Source organism: Stegodyphus dumicola, chromosome 7 (genome assembly GCF_044657685.1).
Source record: "Stegodyphus dumicola isolate Sdum_Otavi_A_Nest chromosome 7, ASM4465768v1".
NCBI classification, from domain to species: domain Eukaryota; kingdom Metazoa; phylum Arthropoda; class Arachnida; order Araneae; family Eresidae; genus Stegodyphus; species Stegodyphus dumicola.
The window spans coordinates 61,001,141-61,025,650 of NC_140774.1; the positions used below are offsets into that span (position 1 = coordinate 61,001,141).

General features: G+C 32.0%; 1 protein-coding gene across 7 annotated transcripts in view; it reads left to right on the plus strand.

The window, feature by feature from the left end:
- LRP1 (LDL receptor protein 1) overlaps positions 1-24,510 on the plus strand; it is a 627,804-nt gene that overhangs the window by 377,744 nt on the left and 225,550 nt on the right. For all 7 annotated transcript variants that reach the window (XM_085820318.1, XM_085820321.1, XM_085820322.1 and 4 more), the window contains 6 exons: positions 4,118-4,252; positions 6,907-7,026; positions 7,110-7,232; positions 12,437-12,565; positions 20,205-20,324; positions 21,654-21,782. In XM_085820318.1, the coding sequence (XP_085676444.1) occupies positions 4,118-4,252; positions 6,907-7,026; positions 7,110-7,232; positions 12,437-12,565; positions 20,205-20,324; positions 21,654-21,782 (756 nt within the window). The remainder of the gene's footprint in view (positions 1-4,117; positions 4,253-6,906; positions 7,027-7,109; positions 7,233-12,436; positions 12,566-20,204; positions 20,325-21,653; positions 21,783-24,510) is intronic.

The window sequence follows — 24,510 nt, forward strand, 5'->3', positions numbered from 1 at the left end:
TATTATAGTATTAAGTTTGAATATATGATTTTAAGGGTGTGTCTCAAATACATTAAATATAAAGCAGCTTTGATGTATGTATACATCAAAACATCGAATGATCATGACAAGCATCATCAAGAAACAAGCATGCAGTATTACTGAACATAATATCACAATTCAGTGCAAGCATCTCTACTAATTTCAGCGTTAGGATTGTAAAGTATTCCCAGCATGATATAGGTTTGTAATTGCTAAAGACCCATAAGAATGCATTTCTTTGTCTTGTAACACAGAGCTGTGCATCTCGCCTGATTTTAGCACTAGATTGTAGAAGGCTTTAAAGAAAAGTAGCCTGGTCTAACCAATCACATTTCCAACTGATCAGTGTGGTAATTCACAGGTGGAGGAACACTGTGATGCATCCAATCTGTATGTCAACATGTTATTTTTACTTTTGCAAAAAGTTTTCAGAAACAAAATTACGGATTCTAATTGCATCTTGTCATGGCTACATATGATGTATTGATGGATTTTTTTTAATGTTTTGCAGAAAATTGCTTAATTTAATTTTTAAATAACTTCATTTAAAAGTACTCAACCTGTTTCATGTTTTCTATTCTGGTTTTGTGTTCTTTTTTTAGGAGTGTTTTCTTGTGTTCTTTCATTTTACTTCTTTAAATTGCATGTGTTGCATAAAAGAAATTCTATATTTTTTTAATTGTTGTTTGTTGAAATATATTAAATAATTTTAGTGTATTTTTCCTTTATACTTATTTTTTGTGATTTCTTCGTAATTGTATGATATAGCTTTAAATCAACAAAAAACTAAATATCAATATTATTATTAATTTTCTTTGTAAATAATGGGATATGTAATATGACGATCAGTTGCCAGTGCATTTTCAACTGTTGACTTTAACTTGACCTTTTGATCACCATTGACCCCTTTTAGAATTTCTCTGATCCTCAGGGGTTCATTACCAACCCTAGTCTATGTTATCCCCTAACTGTTCTTTTTTTTTTTTTTTTTTTTTTTTTTTCCCCCCATACTGGATTATAGTGAATCGAAATTGACTACAGTAAGACATTGCGAGGTCATGCCAGTGACCAGAGTCAGACATATTATTTACTATATTAATAAATAAATTATTACATAATATATTGTATGCAAGAGTCATGTGTCTCAGACCTTTCTAAATTTCATGACACCTATGCATGTAGTTGCGATAAATTGTATACCATGTATGTAAAGTTGCTTCGGAAGAAAGAGGGAGAGAAGATTCCTAAAAGAAAATGATGTAGTAAATTATTATAACTAAATGTATGTGATTCTTAACTGCTAATTAGAAATAATAAATGAATTAATACAGATAAATATACATAATTGTACAATAAGCAAAAAGTGCACCAAAACTTTCCATGACCCACCCAAAATTCTCTACCAGTGTTTTTGTGGGTCACAAACTATACTTTGAGAACCACTTTGTAGAGTATACTCTCTCTGTTTTTATTAGGAAAATAAGATATTTTGAGATTTAAGCTTAACTGCAAGAAAAAATAAGAAATGGAGAACTGTAGTTGTACTATGCATTGTAATATGCTATTTCAAAAGATGGCAAGAATTAAAATAATTAATTTTTTTTGCACTAATAACTTGTAGGTAGTTTTCAAACAATTGCAGTATCACTGTCATTATTAAGTAAAGAGTTAATAAAGATGAAAACTGTGATAACAGAGAAATAATAAAACAGTAAGAATACTAGTTGCAAAAGGAAGGCAGATTTAGCAGCAAAATATGAATATAAAAACTGCTAAATCAGATGGATAATGGATACTGTATGGATATCCATTGCCACCGTACCACCAAACCAGTGTATAAGCTAAAAATTGTGTGAATGTAAGGGGTCATCTATGTATGATAGGTAAGCAGACATAATTTCATAATAATCATTTCTTTTTTCATATGTTGGTTAAAAAAAATTTTCATATCTGAGCTGCTACTTATTTCACTTCCATTGTAATCCTTTATTACTTGACTTTCCTAACAGATTATTGTTGTCTTTTGTTCTATTGATGTAAATTGCACAGGGTTCGTAGCGGTCCTTACAAGTGCTTACAAGTCCTTATATTTGAAAATAAAATATAAAGGCCCTTATAGGTGCTTACTTTTTCTTTAAAGCCCTTTATTTTTTTTTTTTTTAGTGCTTATTTTTTGCTTTTAGTGCTTTTTTTTAATCCTTTTTTTTTAATGAACGCGCATTTTTTTCCCGTACTAAAGCCGAAACTAAATAAACATCTTTTATTATTTAAATGCAACGTCAGATGGTGAATCATGCTCCCGGAAATTGCTTTTCCCCCTTTCTCTGGAAATTGCTTTTCTCCCTTTCATTTCATAGCTGTAACATATAGTGCGCGCGAGAGTGCAGACAGGTGCACGTCGTTCTATTGGTCAAAGAATTGCGAAAATGGTAGAAAATTCCGGTACATTCGGTATTGTTTTCCTCCCAACCAAATACTACACACGTTTTAATTTCTATCAAGATTTTAATAATTTACATTCTTGTTCCGCGTGGTGAATTCATATTCGTGTTTATTATGACCGCTATGCTTATATTATGAGCATATGCATGAATATTTATAATAATATAGTTGCAGTAACTGCTGAAGTATAGATAAACTTCCAAAAATTCGGTGTGTTTTTACACAGATTAGCTTTCTAGGGAATAATATTCGGAATGGCTTAAATAAAAGGAAAGTAATCGAATAGTAAAAAATTTTTTTTTCCCAATACATTTTACAGTACGGAGGTTTGGAGGTTCTCCCCTTTCTCCGCAAAATCTCTAATATTGAAGCACCGGATTTATTTTTTGTCACTGTCCAATCTGGATTGAATAGGACTAAAATTTCTTGTGGTCTACCCAACCCAAGCGAAGATTGATTCTATTCCGGAAATTTAACGCAGTCTGTTGAAAATTAGAATCAGAAACATCCCAGATTAGTAAGTCTCTTTCTTTTCCTTTATTTAGTTCTTTATTCTCCGAATACCTGCAGCTGTTGAATCTGATTGCGTAATATCACATGTGGAAGGATACAATTGCGCAATACGCCGCACGTATTGTGCAATAATGTTTGTGGTATTTTGCAGAGATAATTCATTTTGATGTTCAGTCTGAGATTTGTTTATAAACACTTAACAGAGTTTTACTGTGCTTTCTAAACAGAATATATCTCAGTTCCGTTGGTCTATTTTTATATGATGCACATATCGAAATGTCAAAATCATTTATTTATTTAGCCGAGAAATCTAAAGAACGGCTACAATCTCCCCAACTCCTCTTTTTCCAGTTACTATACGGAATATTCGGCAATTTCCGAGTATGCGGGTTAGTTAAGCTTTTACTGTTAAAAGAGACTGCATGAAGCAATTCCCGTCTTCTGATTTCAAAAATGTGCTTCTTTTTTACTTAAATTACTTTGCTTGAAATATATGTAAAGGGAAAACTGTTATGCAATGAAAATTTAGAAAATGTTCAGAATTTTGATTTAAGTTAAATTATTTAAATATTAATATGAGTAAAAAAATAAATTGTATTTATAATTAGGTGCCAAACGAATACAATTAATATGGCTTATTATTATTTATTGTCTATATTTTGAACTGAAATTTCATCTTTAAATCTTGTAATATAGTTTAGTTCTGCATAGTTTTTTTTTTTCTCTCATTGTAAACTAATTCTGTAAATTGAACTGTCATTTAAAATTTAAAAAAAAAAAAAGTTAATTATTTTCCGTGGTTGAGGTAATGCTCATTTTCTTAATAAATATTGCATTGCTCATATTTTAAATTACAAGTCTAATTTTTCTTTTAAGGTTATGCAGTTGTGTATAATGTAATTAGACAGGTGCTTATTTTTTCCTTAAAATGTGCTTGAAAAGTGCTTATAGGTGCTTATTTTTTTAACTAAAATGTGGCTATGAACCCTGATTGCAGATATGAAGGTATAACTGTGTAAGCTTTGAAAATTTCTTTTACTAATAAAATTTTTAATGTATAAGTTCTTGTGTATTATGTTTTTACAAAATTTATTTTGTGTAATTCTTTTAAAAAAAATTCATGGTTCTAATATTGTTTCAGACACACGTCAGTGTGGTGAACGGGAGTTTCGCTGCAATAACACTGGACAGTGCATTCCACAGAACTGGGTTTGTGATGGTGAAAATGATTGTGGGGATGAAGAAGCATCTGATGAACATCCTAGCAGAGGCTGCTGTTAGTCTCAATGTTAAAATAAAATTCTTTTGTAATCAGTTTCTGATCATATATGATCAGAATCATATTTTGTAATTAGTTTCTGATCATATAAAGTGTAACATATATGCTCATTTTCAAGTAGAACTATGTTAGACTACTTGAAAATGAGCATATTTGTTACACTTTAATTATTCATAAAACTGTTATTTTGAGATGTTTATAAATAGTTAATGAAATTTTCAAAAATGAACCAAGCAGTTACTTTGTTCAAGGTTATTCTTTCATGTATAATCTTGCACTAGGTAATTGCATGATGCTGGTAGCTTTTATGATTTTACTTTCTAGGATATCAGTTTAAAAAATGGTTATGGTATTTTTAAAGAAATTTTCAGTGTGGTCTGCAGTATAATGTGACATTTGTAGCTTTTTAATTGTTTAATATGCATTTTATCTTGGCTTTAAAAATATTTGAACTAAAAGGTCTTATTTAGTTTATGCAAACCAGATTCATATTGTGCTTGTATCTAACATTGAAAAAAATGTTGTATGCTAATTTAACTTAGTACCTAATTAATATGATCGTGCAACTGATTGATTATAATAATCATTTTTAATTAAACCGTATTATATGAAGCTAAATTTTTTGGAGGGGGAAGGGAGAATTCTTTGTAGAAGCGAGGAAAGTTCTCTGCACAATTATTTTTATTATAATAAATTTAAGAAGCTTCACTGAAATTATTTGCTCAGCTAATTCAATCTAATAATGTAACATCCAATAAGTAAAATGCATTTTGAAATTGATATAGCAGCATTTCAAAGAGTGTAACTTCTAATATCGAAATAATGCCTGATAGCATCTTCTTCATGACTGTCACTATTTATTAATTGAAATAAAATCTCTGAAATTTTTTATCAGATTTCTAGAAAAGCTAATATTCTTTCTTTTAACTAAAAACAGGTTGTGCATGAGCTAATTCTGTTACAATAATAAAAAGTGTCACTGTCAAATTATAAGAATTCAGTTTGCACTAAACTTTAATATAAAAGTTCATTAAATGCATCACTTAAATACTGATTTATGTCATTTTACTTCAATGCAGAGTTTTTCGAGTCATAAAATAATTTTAAGTTCTCAAAGTAATCCTGTTGCATTTATAATCTGGAATGTGAAGAGAGTTAGGGTGTTCAACAATATTAATATCATGTCCAAAAAACCGATAGCACTCTGTAGTAATAATTAAATATAAGCAAATATCAAAATTATCCCTTACAATATTCATAATATTTTTTCTGTCTGAAAGGTATTGTCTTTAACTATAGCTCTGCACATAACTTCCAGGGTGTAAAACCTTTTTCTTTATTTGTCAGATCAAGTTTAGATTACTTACACATTTACAAGTTGAAAGTGTTTTACACAAGCTCTTGTGCACCATTGATTTTTTATTCTTGCATTGACCTAGATTCAAATCCGAGTAAATGCATTGGCTCCTTAGGTATTTCCTTGAATTTCTCTGTATATTATATCAGTTAATTTCTCTTAGAGTTTTTAATGAAAGCTTTCGGTAGCTAACTTTCCTGTGCTGCACCATAATTGTTAAACTAAACACAACCAAAATTAAACTCGGAAGAAAGCAGTGGAACAGATGTTAATGAAAGGATGGATCTAAAAATATAACAAGCATTTAGTTAAAAGAATGAGGTTTAGTTTAATTTTTCTTATTCAGTTTTACAAAAATTAAGTCATCTAGTAGGATGCAGATGTCTGCTAGAGACTTAGTTACAGTAAAATCAGAAGAACATACATTAATAAGTGCTTTAGTTGCTTTCTTACCATCCACACCCCCACTGAAATATCATAAAATTGTTGCTGACTTAGGGGAGGATTTGCAAACTTGTTTCTGACTATTTTTTATCAAGCTAATGATGAAAGGCAACAACTATTTTCAAAATGGTGGGCACACACTAGAGCAATCAATCAATAAAACTAAAAAAGCATGGTGAACATTTCCAATAAGGCAAATTAATATGAGATAGTCCCTTATATTATGCTTCTCAGTAAATAATTTTTTTAATGCATTTTATTTTTACCTCTGCAGTGAAAGTTTTTAAAGTATATTTGATTGACTTTTGGATGGTGGTTTGACTGTACGTTTTCTTTCAGATGAGGTTATTGCTGACTAGTTGCTTTAGAAAAACTGCTTGTTTTGTTGAAATTTGCATATAATTTTAAGAGAATTAAGGAATTCCTTTCATATGTTCTTGTGGTGTTAGGTTTTACATATTAGTGTGACACACTGAAGATCCTGTGTTCAGTTCAGCTCTGGGCAAAGGCACAGTTTATTTTCACAATCATCTTGCTTGCAAAATAGTGTTGATCTTTATAATAAAATGTATTACAGATTTAAATATGGTGATACTTCCTTCCTTTTTGTACTGTTCTTTTTAATTTAATTTTAAAGTGAAACATCTTTTAGGTATGTTAGCCTTTGATAAATGTAAAAGTTCTGTAATAAAATTTGTTATTGTAAACTATTAGAACTTTGCACTTTTGAACTTCTGATTAAGCTCTTTGTGTTGTGTTATTATAATATAGGTCAGATTTTGTTATACTGTAATTATTATTCTCTAATGTTAAACCAAGTTTGGTTTTTATATATCTTCCTTTCTTGCAGTGGAAAATGTGTGTAAACCTAATGAGTTTCAGTGTTTGAATTTTGTATGCATAATAAAAAGTTTTTATTGTGATGGGGATAATGATTGTGGAGACAACTCAGATGAGCCACTACTTTGCCGTGAGTATTAATTATATTTATTGGCTTGATTAGTATATTTCAAATTTCTTTCATTTATTTTAAATACTTTTCTTTTTAAATAGCAAATCGCTTGTGCAGAAATTATGATTTAGAATGTGACAATAAAAGATGTATTTCTAGAAGCTTGGTATGTAATGGTATTAATGACTGTGGTGATAATACCGATGAGAATGAAGAACATTGTGGTAAGCAAGTTCATTTTAACCCATTTTAGAATTCTGAAATGCACTTGTGAAATTCAGTTTCTAATGGTATTAAATGAATGTCATTAAGTCATTAAGTTTTCTGTCCTTAAGTTTCTGTAGGACAATTTCTAAGTATAGCCAAGTATCAGTGTATCGTTCTCAAATTAAAAAGAAGAAGAAAAAAATTGTAGGCTCTAATTCCAAATCTGAATATGCCTTCTTCACTTTTCTGTGTAGCTTAGCAATTTTTTCCCTCCAAATGTGCTAAAATGTTCACACCCAGTGCCTGCCACTTCGAATTTCAACTAGTTCAATTGCACACCTTTTTCAACTTTTCACTTTTATTGAGCCACTGAGAATTAAATAATTTCTTAAATGTAAAGAGGCATAGAATTTGAATCTTTTGGTAAATTGTTTGACATTATTGTTTAATCTTTTGATCATAAATACTGTGTATTTAATATAATGGTAAATTTTTCAACTATATATATATTTTTTTGGGGGGAAGTAAATTTAAATTCATATGAGCAGCTAAAAAAAGAATTACATAAAATTGTTTCACTGCAGTTTTCTGCTTTTACCATTTCTATTCAACATTTCTAACAAAAGAACTTAACTGTAAGATTGTGATGTAAGGTGTAGACTAAATAGATTATATGCTTCAGGTTGAAGAATTTCCATTCAAAAACGTTCATGTAGGTCCAGTTAATGTTTAAGTAAAAGACACACAAGAATACCTTAAATGTATATTTTTTATAGTAAATTACTTATACAATTCAGCTATAAACTGCTACCATGAAACCAACATGTTATTGTCAAAAATATAAATGTTAAATTATTCTAACTGCTGCCTCCTTAATAAACAGATAAAATTGGAACTAAAAACTAAATAACCATTGCATATATTTGCAGTGGTCTGGATTATAAATTTGCTGTATTTTATTCATTTCATACAATATTTGATTATTTGTTGTGTTATTGTAATCCATAATTATGTTAATATTTTATTGCATAACATAGCCATGAATAATTAATTTGCATAATTTTAAAGTGTTATTTCAGCCAGAGTATGTTTTATGTTATCAGTTGATTTTCTGTCATTTACGTTATTCTTTCTCTCCATGTCTCTCTCTTTTATTTATATATTTATATTTAATCTAGGAGTTTTTGAAAATGTTGATTTAAAATTCTTAGCTTTGCATTAAGCTATGTTGTTAATTAATACAACTGATAGAATAACTGATATTGATATAACTGACATAATTATGTTAATATTTTATTGTATAACGTAGCCATGAATAATTAATTTACATAATTTTAAAGTGTTATTTCAGCCAAATGCATGTTTTATGTTACTAGCTGATTTTCGTTCATTTAAGTTATTCTTTCTCTCCGTGTCTCTGTCTTTTATTTATACAGTCAAAAGTCGTTAATTCGGACCTCAAAGCTAGAAACTTTGACGCCGTGTTGGCACATGCGCACAGGCGTTTTACGCGTGCGCGTAAGACCTTGGCTACTGCGCATATGCGTGTGCGCAAGTGCAGAATACGTTTCCGCCTGCGCGTTTAATGTATAACGGATGGTGTAAGCTAAAATTATCTATTTCAGTTAATGTTAATGATTGCGTTGTTCCTTAATCTTCGAATTGGATCGCGCTTATTATTTTTTCCAGACTGTAAGAGCAATTTTATAAAAGTAAACTTGAACTTTCGATTATGTCAAATAGAATTTCCGATGCTGGAACTTCCAAAGGATCTACAAAACGAAAGTATGTTTCGATGTCCAACAAACAAAAAGTGGAATTGCTGCAAAAAATGGATAAAGACATGAAGAATGTGACAGAGAGGTTAGTGAAAACGAAAAAATTTTGATTGACAAGTTAGTCAGTATTCTCGGCACAGCAATTAACGGGACTTGAACAGCGGAACTTTGTAACTGAACAAGAAATTATGTCTGTTTATAGAATTAAAAAGAAAGTATTATCACATAAAACGAAGCAACTTAAACAACTTACATTGAAAGAAATGTTTAATAAAGTAAACAAATAAATATTAAGCTTTTTTTTTTTTTTTTTTTTTTTTTTTTGTAAATTTTGATACCTTTTAGATCATAATTGTTCTTTATTTCATAAATTACGGTTTCATATTTTTAATTTTAGAATTTCTGCATGCCATCTTACGAAATTTAAACTGATGATCTATAATCCGGAATCGCCGAAGTCCCGATGAGTCCGGATTAACGACTTTTGACTGTATATTTATATTTAATTTAGGAGTTTTGGGAAATGTTGATTTAAAATCCTTATCTTTGCATTAAGCTATGTTGTTAATTGATACAACTGATATTAAATTTGTATGAATATCATCAAAGATCTGCTTTCTGTAAAAAAAAAAAAAAAAAAAAAAAAAAAATAGTGTTTTAAAACTTTACAAGAAATTTCACATGTTAAAAAATTACCTACTGAAAAAACTGAACAGTCAGATTGTGTTAATTCTTCTTTTGTGAAAAACTGAATTTAATGACATTATTCAAAATTGCTTCAAATAATATTTTGAAATAACTCTTCCCGTACCCCACCCCACCTCACCTCACCCTCTGAAGGGGAAAACTACATTTAATCATAATGTTTAATAAATTTCTTTTGTAAGTATGTAAATTTTATTTTAATCATGTATTTAAATTTTAATAAACCATTTATTCTTTGCATGAGTTAAGATATTAGGCAAAGAATATGTATTGTTAAGAAGGAAAGCTTCGCATCAGCAGGAGTGGTTCCGTCCGAACGAAAAGGGACACAACTGCGCATGCATGAAATATCTGTCGCCAAAAAGTGCCAAAACTCGAAGCTGATGTCAAAGTTCAAAAGTCACATTTATCAAGAGTTTAAAGCTGTGTGACTTTTTTTTTTGTACATATTGACAGATATAAAATCAGACAACAAACTGCGATATGGATAATACAAGTTCAACTAGTAAAGCAAAAAAGCATGAAAATTCGAGTTTAAATTATCGCGAAAAGTCAAAGAACGATTCATCTTAACCCGTGTTCCTCAATTTCCTGTACACGTGGCGGAGGTGGAAAATCTCGACCAGGTACATCACAAAGGGGGACATTTTTGCCAATAGGTTCCGTCGCCAAATCCCTTGGCGAATTGTCCCTCTTCTTTCTAGCGGCGTAGAAGACAAACTGTTTTACATTACGTCTATGGAGCCTTTCCTTCTTTACATAGACTTTCTTTGTATTAGGTTCACAATATTCAGAAATTCCAGAAATCCAGTATCACAATTCCAGAAATGATCAGTTATGTTTTTAACTGGGCTTCATTAATTCAGTTTTGTCTTGCCTGGTAGTCACCTGTTTATGTTTGAGTTAAATCTGGAATTTTCTGCCAGGTACATTTAAAAAAGGGAAGGAAAAAAAACCAAGAATTGTTGATTGTGTTAATTTTTTTGTGTTTTTATTGCTGATACCTGTTTTAATCATTAGTTTGTTTATTTTATCTGGGATGCTGAAAAAATTCAACAATATATACGAGGGGGAGTCAAATGAAAACCATAATTATTTTTTTAAATATTATTTATTGGTCACACAGGGTACAGAAGTAAATCACTTTTCAACATAGTACCCTCCTCGTTCAATGCAAGTCCGCCAGCGCTTCGGAAGAGCCTGAATACCTGCAGAAAAAAGTCTTTTGGGCGATGGCACAACCACTCGTGCACCGCGTTGTGTACCTCTTCATCGGAGTGGAACTTCCTGCCGGCCATTGCTTCTTTGAGCGGACCAAACAGATGGAAATCGCTTGGTGCGAGGTCTGGCGAGTAAGGGGGATGTGGGAGGCATTCAAATTTCAGGTCTGTGATGGTCGCAACCGTTGCACACGCCGTATGGGGCCATGCATTGTCATGTTGCAGCAGCACACCGGCTGACAGCAATCCACGTCGTTTCGTTTTTATGGCAGGCCGGAGATGATTTTTTAGGAGGTCCGAGTACGTAGCACTCGTCACAGAGGTTCCTCGTGGCATGTAGTGTTCCAAGATGAAGCCCTTTTCGTCCCAAAAGAGGGTCAGCATAACCTTCCATGCAGACGGCTGTGTCCGAAACTTTTTGGGTTTTGGTGATGAGGAGTGGCGCCACTCCTTGCTCGCTCGCTTTGTTTCAGGCTGATGGTAATGCACCCATGTTTCGTCACCAGTGACAATTCGTGACAGGAAGGCATTACTGTCACATTCAGCACGCCACAAAAGGTCTTCGCATGCATCAACACGTCGCTATTTCAGTTCAGGCGTCAGTTGTCGGGGCACCCATCTTGCAGACACCTTATGAAACTGGAGAACATCATGCACAATATGATGTACCGATCCATGACTATGTGTACACATGCTGCAATTTCGTCTATTGTCACACGGCGGTTTTCCAAAACGATGGCTTCAACGGCTGAAATGGTCTCTGGAGTCACTACATGCTGAGCCTGGCCGGGGCGTGGAGCATCGGCCACGTACGAAACACCATTTGCAAATTTCCGGCACCATTCATAGATTTGTGGCTGTGACAAACACGCATCTCCATACTGAACCTTCATTCGCCTAAAAATGTCAATCGGTTTCACACCTTCACTTCGCGAAAACCGAATCACAGAACGCTGCTCCTCGCTGGTGCATGTGGCTAGTGGGGCTGCCATTTTGGAACTGTTGTTGCGCCGGTGTTTGTGCATCTGCTGGCTGCTGCCACCTAGGAGACATCCGGCATACTATCGCAAACAGGCATGCCAACTTACAGCTCACTGGAGCCACATGCGGATTTTTATTTCTACTTTTATGGTTTTCAGTTGACTCCCCTACTTATTTATACATTTGTGTGCTTGTTACAATAAAATATATAAATAAAAATACTGTTTAACAAGCCATGAATTTAAATTATTATTCAGTGCTCTGAAGCCTAACATTTTCATATGAGTATGGATTTACTTATCTTAAAAATCTGTTAGGTATTTTTCATGTAATTCTCGAATGTATTTTTTTTTTTTTTTACATTTAAAACTACTATCTATAACTTGCAATACTTCATTAAATTTCTTTAGTTATTTCTATATTATATATATAGGAAAAATTATTGTATTTTTACATTTTCAGCCATGTTGATTTGTGTCTTATGTGTTGTCTGCATTGTACTTTTTTACTTGTATAACTTAATGTTTCAAATTATAGGTCAAAGTGTTAATATAACTCTATGTGGAGACACCGAATTTAAGTGTGAAAATGAAAAATGTGTTCTACAGAGCGTCTTGTGTGATGGCACAAATGATTGTGGAGACTTTTCTGATGAAATTAAATGCAGTAAGTGCTATTCTTTTCTATCCTTCTGGGGAAAAAAGGTGTTATTTAAAAGCTCTGTTGTCACTTTTGATGAAATTTCTGTTACATATGTAGTGTTTTATGAATTAATTTACCTTTTAAATGCAATTCTTAGAATTGAGCCAAGTATTAAATTATGTATGTAATAAAGCTAATTACTTTGTAAAACACAATTAAATATGCTACATTTTGATTGTTTTCCATCTGGGACTTGAAATACACTCTGTCTCAAAAAATAAGCTACAAACAGGAAAATGGTAATAAAATGAAGATAATGTATTAAAACACATTGAAATTTTCATAGTTGTTGAACAAAAGAAGTGGCAACACCAAAGCAAAATAAGAAGAAAATAAAAATTATTTTTCAAATAAGCAGTACAAACAATAATGTCCTAACTTGTGCTATAAAATGTGTAGTAGCAAATATTCATCAGTAGGATATTTTACCACCTCTACTAGAGATGTACGCTTGACAGCAATGATTCATACCTGCAAGCAGTTAGTTAATAGCACTTTGCAGGATCTGTGCCCATTCTCCAAGGAGATGTTGTCAAGTCATTAAGGTTTTGGAGAGGACTGAGAGTAGAAAGACATCTCCCAAGCATATTTGAGATATGCTGTATTGTGTTCAAGATGGGTGAATACTCTGGCCATTTAATTCAGAGCAGTGTTTCACATTCCAAGTATTGGTTGACAACACGAGCTGTATGTACTCATGCATTATTATCCATAAATATGGCATCAGGACAAATGTTTCCTGGTATGGACAAACATATGAGTCGAGGATCGCATCCTGATAAATAACTTCTGTCACTGACCTGGGAGGAAAGGAGTAGAAATTAGTTCTGATATCTCTGCTCAAACCATGACACTAGCACGATTGTAGCTGTGTCTTTCAGTGATACTGTGAGCTTGAGATCAAGTTCCTGGAATTCTCTAGATCTGTATCCATTTATTGTTTATGCATAATTGGAACTCATCAGTGAACAATATATCGGCCCATTGCTGTGGTGTCCAGTGTATGAAATCCAGAGCCCTTACTAATCTAGCTCTTCTGTGAGACGATGTTAATGACACATGAACTGAGAGTCATGTAAAATAAAGATGACTTTCATGCAGCCACCTGCGAACAGTTTGTCAGGGTATAACTATTCCTGATAACATCACAGTGCTTGAAGCAATTTGATGGGTTGCACTCATCTAATAAAACCGAGCTTGCAGACATAGATAATGACCTACAGGCACAATTGTAACATTAGAATCTCCACTACTAGATCTTTGTGACACTATTTGTTTATTCTGATAGTGATTCCACGAGTGACTAATGATTGAATGATTTACATTTAAGGCTGGGGCAACCTCCATTCATTCTCCAGAATGAATAATCTATTTGCACACTAGCCTATGTTTTCACTAACATGCTGTCAACATCTCATTTCATTTCAGAGATTTGGAACAAAGAAATGAAAAATGAGCACCAGACAAAAATAACATCCAACTCAAAGAAATAACAATTGCTGAAATTAACCTGTTTTTATATCCATTGTACTACACAACCCTAAGTTTGGTTGTGGAAATATTTTACTACAGAACTGCTTTTGCATTTTACTGCAAGGTACATATGCAAATTCCGTTGCTCTTGCCTGAGTATTCTTATTTTCTACCTTTCTTTTTCTCAAGTTATGCTAATTTTACTGTATGTTGCTTATTTGTTTAGATGGAGTGTATCTTGTTATGTGTATATTAAATTCCAACAGTTGAATTTCAATGATTTGGACTAAGAAGGACTACAGGCTGTTCTCTGAAGTTAACACAATCAAAGTTCCACAAAAATTTCAGACATGTAGTGTATCGTAATATGATTCTGATAAGTCATTTATTTAAGTACTTTTTTAAATTCTAAATATGAATACAAATATAATATACATATTGATAGGATGAAAGTAAAGCTCAATATAATTTAGGAAGTCCCTTTCTTAAGTATTTAAAAGAAAGACATGCTAAAGATTTACTGTGTTAATAATTAAAGTAACACAGTAAATCTGCACAGTTAATAATTAAAGTACCACAGACTCATGCTGTGACAATAAGTTCATTAACAATTAAGTTAAACTGTCTTAATTTTCATTTGAATCATATTGCGTATATTTTGTCAACTAGAAGGGTATGTGAATGTGAAGCACCACACAAGAAAATTGGTTAGAGGACAGTTTGGGTTGTATAACCATACTAGATTGATCAGTGAAGCACTTCTGTGTTTCATCAGCTATATTTTGTTGCATGTGTATGGGTTCAAAATAGATTGAATACACACAGGTCTGATGATAGGTTAATAAAATTTATTTCATCAAAAGAAACATCTCAGAGTTCTGGAACATTCCACGGAAATACTCATACAGGTGTTCACAGTACCACAGAATATGATCAGTAGTTACACTTCAAATTACTAAGACTATTAAACACAATGCAAGTAAAGCACCTCTAAAAGGCGAATTTTTCAGTACTTCAAAGTCTCTCTGAACTAACAACTCACAACAACAACTGAGGGGAGATGCTGTCTCTGGCCTTATATAGTGTTCACTCGGCTGCCACAATATTTCTATTACTTTCTGCTTCTCGAAATTACTGGAAGCCATATGAAGATACAGTTACAGCTAATATGATGACCACTTATTCAATTACAATACCTATTAATTACAATACCTATATTTGTATTAAAAAGATACAGTGACCAGACCAAAATGTCACCAAATGATCATTAAGTTTGACAACTTTTGGCGATTTCTCACCAAATTTGTTGACAAAAATTAGTCGCCAAAACTGTTGCCCCCTTGGTGATATTTGGCAATTTAACAAGATAGCCAATTACTTAATGTTAAATAAACTTACCTGAGTATTCTTATTTTTCTGACAGAGCATGCTCCCTCTAGATTTTCATGTTACATTATACAGAAAAATATAATAATTTCACATATAATTTCACTAAAATTATGCCTCTACATGCAAATGCAAAATTCATAACATAGCCCTTCCCAAAGGCTGCACAATTCCTGGACAGGAAACTATACTTACAACTAAGGTAAATAAATGCAATACTTAAACAATAATTTCAGTAAGCAACATAAAACAAATCAAATACTAAATCAATAAGTGTATGCATAAATTTTTCAAATTTAGAAACAAATAGGACTGTGGTCTTAGTATACTATTCATATTAGAAGATTTGGTCGTAGTATACTATTCATATTATATACAGAGGATTACGTACTAAGGGCATAATAATGGGCTAGCCTGTCATAATGAACGACTTTAAGCTTAGAATTCGATGACCTATGGATCCAAACTACTGTGTCATTCAGCCTGTTTAGGACTGTGTAAGGACCATCCCAAGGTGGCTGTAGTTTAGAAGACAGTCCTTTCCATTGAATTGGATTCCACAACCACACCTTGTCACCTTCATTGAATAGATGTCCTTTTGCTCTCCTGTAATATTTATTCTTCATCTTCTCCATCACCAAGTTGACTCACTTTCACGCACAATTGTGGATCGCTTCAAACTATGTCTTGAGATATTGGATGTATTCCTCAGGTGATGAAGGTGCATTAGGAGGGCGACAAAACAGAAGATAACAAGGCTGACAAAGGCCATGGCCAAAGAGTCCTGGTATGGGGAATAGCCGGTAATCTCATGGAAGCACTGTGATATACCAAAAAAAATGGAGATAACTTCTTGTCCCAGTACCTCTGTTACTCTGATAGCTTCTTGATCAGGAATAGGCTACCCTTCAGGCCGTTTGGTGAAGTAATCAATGACAATGAGGATGTATTTGTTGCCATCAACAGTTCATGGCAGAGTCCCCAGTATGTCAAAGGTGATGCATTCTAAAGGTGCTTCTATATTGTAACGCTGCTGCTTTCCTCAGCTGCATTTCTTCGATCCTTTCCAACCCGCACAGGCATCTGAAGGTTGGCACCATTTCTACTCATCATCCCTTGCATTACTCCAGCAAAAGTGCTCTCAAACTCTTTGTAGAGTCTTCATTATTCCAAAGTGGCTTCCTGTAGGACTGCTATATAATTCTTTAAGGATGTCAGGGATTCAAAATTTTGGAAGTATTAGCTGCCAACGAAATGCCTTTCCATCATCCAATTCAAACTTCTGGTACAAGATGCTATTTCCCATATGGAATGAGTCTTGGAAGTATAGATCAAAATGTTCAAAATCAAAATGTCCGGCCAGTAGCTTTCCTATTTGAAGATTACATTGAATTAATACAGTACAAAGTCTGTAATCCGAATGTCCATAATTCGGAATGATCTATAATACGGACCTCAAAGCTACAAACTTTATGCACATATGCATTTATGCATTTGCATAATGCGTTTACGCATGGGTGTTTAATGTATAACGGACGGTATAAGCTAGACTAAAATTATCTACGACATTTCAGTTAATGTTGCAGATTGCGCTGTTCCTTAATCTTCTAATTGCATCCGGGTTATTATTTTTTGCAGACTGTTAGAACAATTTTATAAAAATTAAGCTTGAACTTTCGATTATGTCAAAAAGAGTTTCCAATTCTGGAGCTGCCAAAGGATCTACAAAGCGAAAGCATGTTTCGATGTCCATTAAACAAAAATGGATTTGCTGCAAAAAATGGATAAAGACGTATATTTCTCAAAATTATGTGAGAAGTATGGCATTGGAAAGTCCACTATATATGACACAAGAAAAAAGGGACTTTTTGAATTTTTTGTGAAAGCATCTTAAACGACTTACATTGAAAGAAATGTATAATAAAGTAAACAAATAAATATTAAGCCTTTTTTTTTTTTTTTTTTTGTAAAATTTGATACCCTTTAGATCATAATTGTTCTTTATTTCATAAATTACGATTTCATATTTTTAATTGTATAATTTCTGTATGCCATCTTACCAGATTTAAACTGATGATCTATAATCCGGTAAAAAATGGATAAAGGCCTATCTGTCTCAAAATTATGCGAGATGTATGGCATTGGAAAGTCCACTATATATGACACAAGAAAAAGGAACTTTTTGAATTTTTTGTGAAAGCATCTTAAACAACTTACAATGAAAGAAATGTTTAATAAAGTAAACAGATAAATATTAAGCTTTTTTTTTGTAAAATTTGATACCCTTTAGATCAAAATTGTTCTTTATTTCATAAATTACGATTTCATATTTTTAATTGTATAATTTCTGTATGCCATCTTATCAGATTTAAATTGATGATCTATAATCCGGAATCGCCAAAATCCCTACGGGTCTGGATTATGGACTTTGCACTGTAATGAGTTTATTGCTGCCATCTTCCAACTGGTCTTTCGTGACTTCTTTCTCATTTCATGGGTCTGAGTCAGATGATGTTGGATTCGTAACTTGATGTAAAACTAGACTAAGTAGCCTGTATTTCACTTCATTCCTGGAACCATACCAGCAGCTTTCTGGGCCTTCCAGACTGGGCATCAGCATTTCCATATGATAATCTCTTCTGATGATGAATAGTTATATCATATTCCTGAGTCTCTTTATCCACCTAGCTGTTTGATCTTCGGCATTCCTGAAATCTAAGAGCCAGTTCAATGATGCATGATCTGTGCTGAGCAGGAATTTTCTGTCGTAGAGATAATGATGGAAATGTTCTAAGGCTTTAACTTTGGCAAGTAACTATTTTCTGGTGACATCGTAATTCCTCTCTGGGTTAGATAGACACGTGCTCCAGTTTAGATAGACACATGCTATGACACTTTCTTTTCCGTTTATTTCTTTGAACAAAACAGCACCGATACTCTTGTTGCTCACATGTGTATCAAGAATAAATGGTTTGTCAAGCTCAGGATACATCAGGATTGTCAAAACTTCCTTCACTTTGTTAAATGCATCCTCACATTTTTTTGTCCACAAGAGCTTTTGCTTGTTCTCTGTGAACTCATGAAGGGGTCTTTCAATCAAATGATAATAATTCATAAATCTCCTGTAGTAAGTGCAAAGCCCCAGGAAACTTCTTAGCTAATAGACATTTTCAGGGCATCTGCAATCTTTAACTGCTGACACCTTTTCTGGATCCATAGACACACCTTCCACAGAGATTACTTGCCCAAGATAAATTATGTCCGGCCTGAATAGTTTACATTTAGTGGAACTCAACTTAAGATTGTCTTCTTTCAGTTCCTGAAGCATATTTTTAATATTTTCTAAATTCTTTTCAAACCTCTTCCTGACAATGGTGATGTCATTGTGATATATCAGACAGAAAGGATATTATATGCAATATTAAGGAAGGATATTGTGTAGGAAAGACCTCTGAGCACAGTCTCCATGAGACATTCGAATGTTGCTGGTGCATTACATAATCCAAATGGCATCACCTTGAACTGCCATTTGGATTATGTAATGCACCAGCAAGTCCTTGTCTGGTAGTAAAAGCTATCTTTTCTCAGTCGGCAGGATGTATTCTACCTGCCAATAACCACTTTTTAAATCAAGCTTTGAAAACCATTTGCTTCCAGAAAAAGTGACCAGAATGTCATCACTTCTAGGAAGAGATTAGCTGTCTTTCTTCATAACCTCTTTTAGCTGCTGATAATCAACACAAAATTTAGCTGAATCATCTTTCTTTCTGACCAGGGTAATGCGAGAATCCCAGAGACTTGCTGAAGGCTCAGTAATGTTGCTTTTTTGCTTGTCCTTTATAAGTTTTCCTTGTTTTGTTATGCTTACTTTCGTTTTTTGTAACTTGTAATAAATTTTGAAACAATACCTTGATAATAATTTGGATTAATGTTATTCAGCTTCTGAAGAAAATGTAAAGCCTTGTGTTTCCGTTTTATTCTCTTTTAAAAACTTTATCAAATTTTAAAAACATTCTCTATAAATAAAGGTAAAAGTGAAACACATGATATATAAAGTTTTGATCAAAAGACCAACTGAAAATTGCAAAAACACAGGAAGTAACTAGTGAGCGTTTCTGAATGTAGCTGAATAAAATGTTAGAAGCATTGTCTTATGGTAAACATATCAGTGAAAGGAATGCTAAATTATCAGATAAGCCAATCCATCAGATGCCAGATTGTTTTGCTTTTGCTGTATCTTGTTTCAAGGCATTTGATATTTATATATTTAAAAACAGATTTTCTGATTGTTACTAGCTACTGTTATTAAATACTCACTCATTCTCTTTTCTTTAATTCTAACCTATCGAGCATGGTCATATCAAGTTTTTGGATTTTAAATTGTGTAAGTCATATTTTAGTCAGGGTGATAACATTTGTTGAAGCAACTCTTAGGAAAATACTGTCGGTGAATAGTACTTCAATTATATTAAGTATCAGAGTTGCAACACATTTATTTTAGCTAACTGTCATCTCCTTCAAGGAGCATGCACAATTCTATTTGCTATACAAGTTAACATATTTCTACTATATTGAGACAGCTTTAGTTGAAGCTAACCTTGGTCGTAGTGTGATGATTTTTTTTATTTTCATAATTCAAAATTATGTTTCTCAGTGTATGTAAAATTTTATTTTCATACTATTATCAGTATAATTATCATTATTAAATCTTCCATTTTCTATGTAAAATTTTTATTCTTTTCAGACATTAATGAGTGTAACTCTAAGTACAGTTGTGCACAGGATTGTATAGATTTGCCAATTGGGTATAAATGCAGTTGTCGCTCTGGTTATCGACCTGTAAATGATGGAAAGATTTGTGAAGGTAAGCAATTTATGTAATGTTTTGATAACAATTTGTTGGTTTAATTATTTTTATTAATTTATGTAATGTTTTGATGAAACTTTGTTGGTTTAATGATTTTTAGTAATTTATGTAATATTTTGATGATAATTTGTTTATTAAATGATTTTTGTAAGTTTGAATTTTTATAATAACAAATTATAGTTTAAAATAAATTGTTTACTCTTAATTTGTAAGATGATGCTTCTTATTATTCACACTGAAATGTCATGGCTGTAGGAATATTCTTAGTATGGAATATTTCTGTTTAAGAGCATGTATCATGAAATTTTAAAGACACATATTTTATCTAAAAATCTTTAAAATTTTTATGATGAGTAAAATTTTAGATCATTGCATGGATATTACGCATTTAGACTTGCAGTGTATTAAGGAAGGAAAGTTTTTAAGAATAGCTGACAGATTTCATCTATAATTCATGAATCAAAATACTGACTAATTAAGAAATAATTTCTAGTGTATTTTCATTTTGGCTAATCAAGTTACTCTTGTTTATAATCAAAGGCTAAAAAACACTAAAAGGCTAAACTGTTTATGAAACTGTAAAGCTGTGATGAAGAAAATTTTTCTAATGCATTCATGTCTCTGGAGTCTTTAAAACTAATTTTTAGTTGCATCATCATCTTAATCTGATTTGGTGCAGTAGTTCAGTACCATTTGTCATATAGTGTCTGTAACATCAGAACATTAGTGTATGTATTCAAAGAAAGTTAATATATGTATAAAATAAAGTAATGCTCACTTAATCTATACTGTACATAGCAGGCTTTAATAAAGCATATTTATATTAAATGGAAGAATTTTTTTTTTCTATTCTTGAGAGCATTTTTTTAAATTATTGGAAGGCTGACTAATCTTGCTTATCTGATATCAGAACAAGCGCACAAAATTCATAATGGCAAGGAGGCAAGAGTGTGCTTAATGTTGGCAAGAGCCTTGGGCACCATACAGGTGAAAGTACGACTTTGCTCAACTTTGCCCCCACTTTTGAATAATATGTATAGATTTAAGAACTTAAATATCATACCTTTTAATTATTCATAATAAGAAATCTTTCCATATACGATCTCCAAGGAATATAAATTAAATTTAAAACCACAAAAGAAAAAAATTTTTTAGAATGTAAAGCATTTTAAATAATAATTTCAATTCTATTTAAAATTTTATTTTGAATTTATTTTTGAATTTATACCTTTTAATTAAATATTTTTTTAACTGTTTCTAACCAAAGAAATCATTTTTTGTCACGTTTATGATTTATTAAACAGATTGTATTCTTTATTGTTTTAGACATAGATGAATGCACAGAAGAACACCCATGTAGTCAATATTGTCACAACACTCAAGGATCATATAAATGTTTTTGTGAGGCTGGTTATCTTTCCTTAGATGGTGGAATGACATGCAAAGCTAATAGTTGTAGGTTGATTTTCCTTTCTAAATTGCAATTCTGATTCTTCAGCTTTATTACAGTTGCTTTTGTAAAATATTTTATAAACTGTCTTCAATTTAATGCAATGAAAAAAATACAACTACCGTGTATACTTGTGAATAAGTCAATCAGTAAACCCCCCAAAAATATCATAAAATCAAGTGCAGGCAAAAAAGAAAGTGTTTATAAAATAAATATTGATAAAAGAGCAGAACATTCATAAAGTGTGAATTTGTCACTATTTTTTCAGTAATTGCAGATTTCAGATGTAATTGTTATTGACTGAAATTGATACAAAAGTAATGTATTTAATTGTAAATATATCCACCCACAATAGTCATATTGCTCAATTTCTTAAAATAATACAGGGGTAAGATATTTTGAAAATACTGGAGGGGTATGAGAGAGTTGCAGATTCTGATTGGCAAGGTTAGGAGTACTCTGTAATCGTATTAAGGAACATAAATGATAAAATGTTGAGAATCATTGTTGTAGTATACAAACTGTAAAAAAAATTGGTTGAGACAATCATCTAATGACTGTAAAATCAAAGTTAATCCTCTAGGTATTACAGCTGCTGTAGTTTTATTTTCTTTTAATATTTTTGTTCTGTCGTTTACTGGATTGCAAAACATGTCCCATGCCAAGCTTTTATGAAACGTACAATTCATACACTTTCTCCGCACATTTTAGCTTCATAAATTTATTCCATTTTAATCCATTCAACCCCTTTTTGAGAAGATATATGTATTTGCCACGAGGAATTTTTTTTTTTTTTTTTTTTTTAAATATTACTATTACAGTTAGTTTTGTTTGATTTGCTAAACACAACAGCACCCCTGTAGATTGTGTTTTCTCATAACTAAGCTGATTTTACATTTTTTGGTGTTCATTGTTAACAACTTGAAGCACATTGTTTCATCCTTATTCCCTGTATGGGATAAACTGAAACTGTATTGTTTCATCATTCAGATAATGTGCCTCCAAAACTTATTAGCTTATCTAGATTAGTGAGTCATGATCTGAGGAGTGAAAAGAGTTTTCAGTGGAAACTACCACCTGTGAGAAACTTGCAAATACTTCATTAATGTTTGAGACAAGTTTATAACAATAAACTTGTAGCAAATACATCAAGTTAATAATAAAGTTAGCACACAGAAGAGTTTTCCAAGGGTTCTTCAGTAGATTAAGAAGAGTAGGAAAAAGGCATTAAGGGAGCATGACCTACCTCAAAGTGTCCATCTTTACCGGTGGTCTGTGTTGGTGTAATTCCAAGTAATTCTCAAAATTCACATATAACATTTATTACAATGATAAACACAGCAGCACAGAATTGTATGGATAGAAGATTGATACTTAACATGGAGCAAAGGTTTTAACCCTTTCAGGGGCAGTGGTTTCGCCTTGAAACCGCATTTTCAACATTTTTTTAAAATTTAGAATATTTTTTTTTTTTTCCTCAAACCCGCTGCTAAAATTAAATTACTTCTTAAAGCTGATAACAGATGACAGCAGCAAACCTTTCTGGGCATCCATTAATTGATACGAATCATTCAAAAATAGCTTTTTTTGCACACTACTCTTTTTGACCCATTTTAAATGCAAAAAACCCCAAAATTTTTTATTTTTCCACAATATATTTTATAAGCAGGCATCAATGAGTAATGAAATGTCCTTAGTTCACAAAAAAAAAAGTAATGGAACCTTTTTTAATTTGAATGTTTTCATTGTGGTTTCAGTATGAAGCCACTGCCCCTCTGGGACATCGAAGAAATGATCAGATGACGCAGTTGCGAGATTTTTTGCAGTTGTGTTTATTGCTTTTGTATCACTGCTGTAAACAGTTGCACAATATCTTCATTTGAGTGGCTTCAAAGATGAGGATTTATGGAGCTTTTGAGAGAGGGAAAACAATTCTTATTTTTTACAGAGACACAGAGCACACTGAAAAACACTTGTAGTTGTGTTTTTATTATGCTTCTCTTAGCGGTCGCTTTTCTCATGCTTCTAGTTCATAGTAAAATAATTGTATGCATCTTAATTTATTTTATTTTTACATATAATTTTCTCAGTTTTAAACATAATTTTTTTTAATATTTCATAGTTTTATGCAAGTAATTTAGTGCATTATTAGTTACTTTTTGTCTCATACTTTTTTGTTTCCTGTTTTAAATTTTTTATTTATAATTAAAAATGCATGTTTATGCAAATATTACTTACTTCATTAGTTGTTCAGTAATTTTCTAGTATAATTTGAAATTTGGGTTACGTTTAGATACTTTTCAGCAAAGTAAAGATAAATAAGCAAATGTTTAGTCTTAAGTGCTCTAGACAGGCGCTAGTTTCAAGGCGAAACCGGTCCCCTTGGGGACGAAAAAAAATTTTTAAAACTCATTTATGTTATCTATAGGACCATTGCATGTCATTATGATTACTTTTTCATAACTTTTAAAAAATCATAACATTGCACCCCTGAAAGGGTTAACTCATGTATTATGTGTATTTTCAAGAATGGCACTGCAGGATTTGTGCTCTTTTGACTCTGGAAGTTATGTATGGTGAGTTACAACATAACTAATGATATTCTTTTGCTGCATCAGCACCACCTATATTATCTCAAAATTCATAACAGGCATAAATTTTTAAAAAAGACTGTTTAAATATTCACAGAAAGGGAGAAAATAAATGTGCAATTTCTTACAAACCAAAATTGTG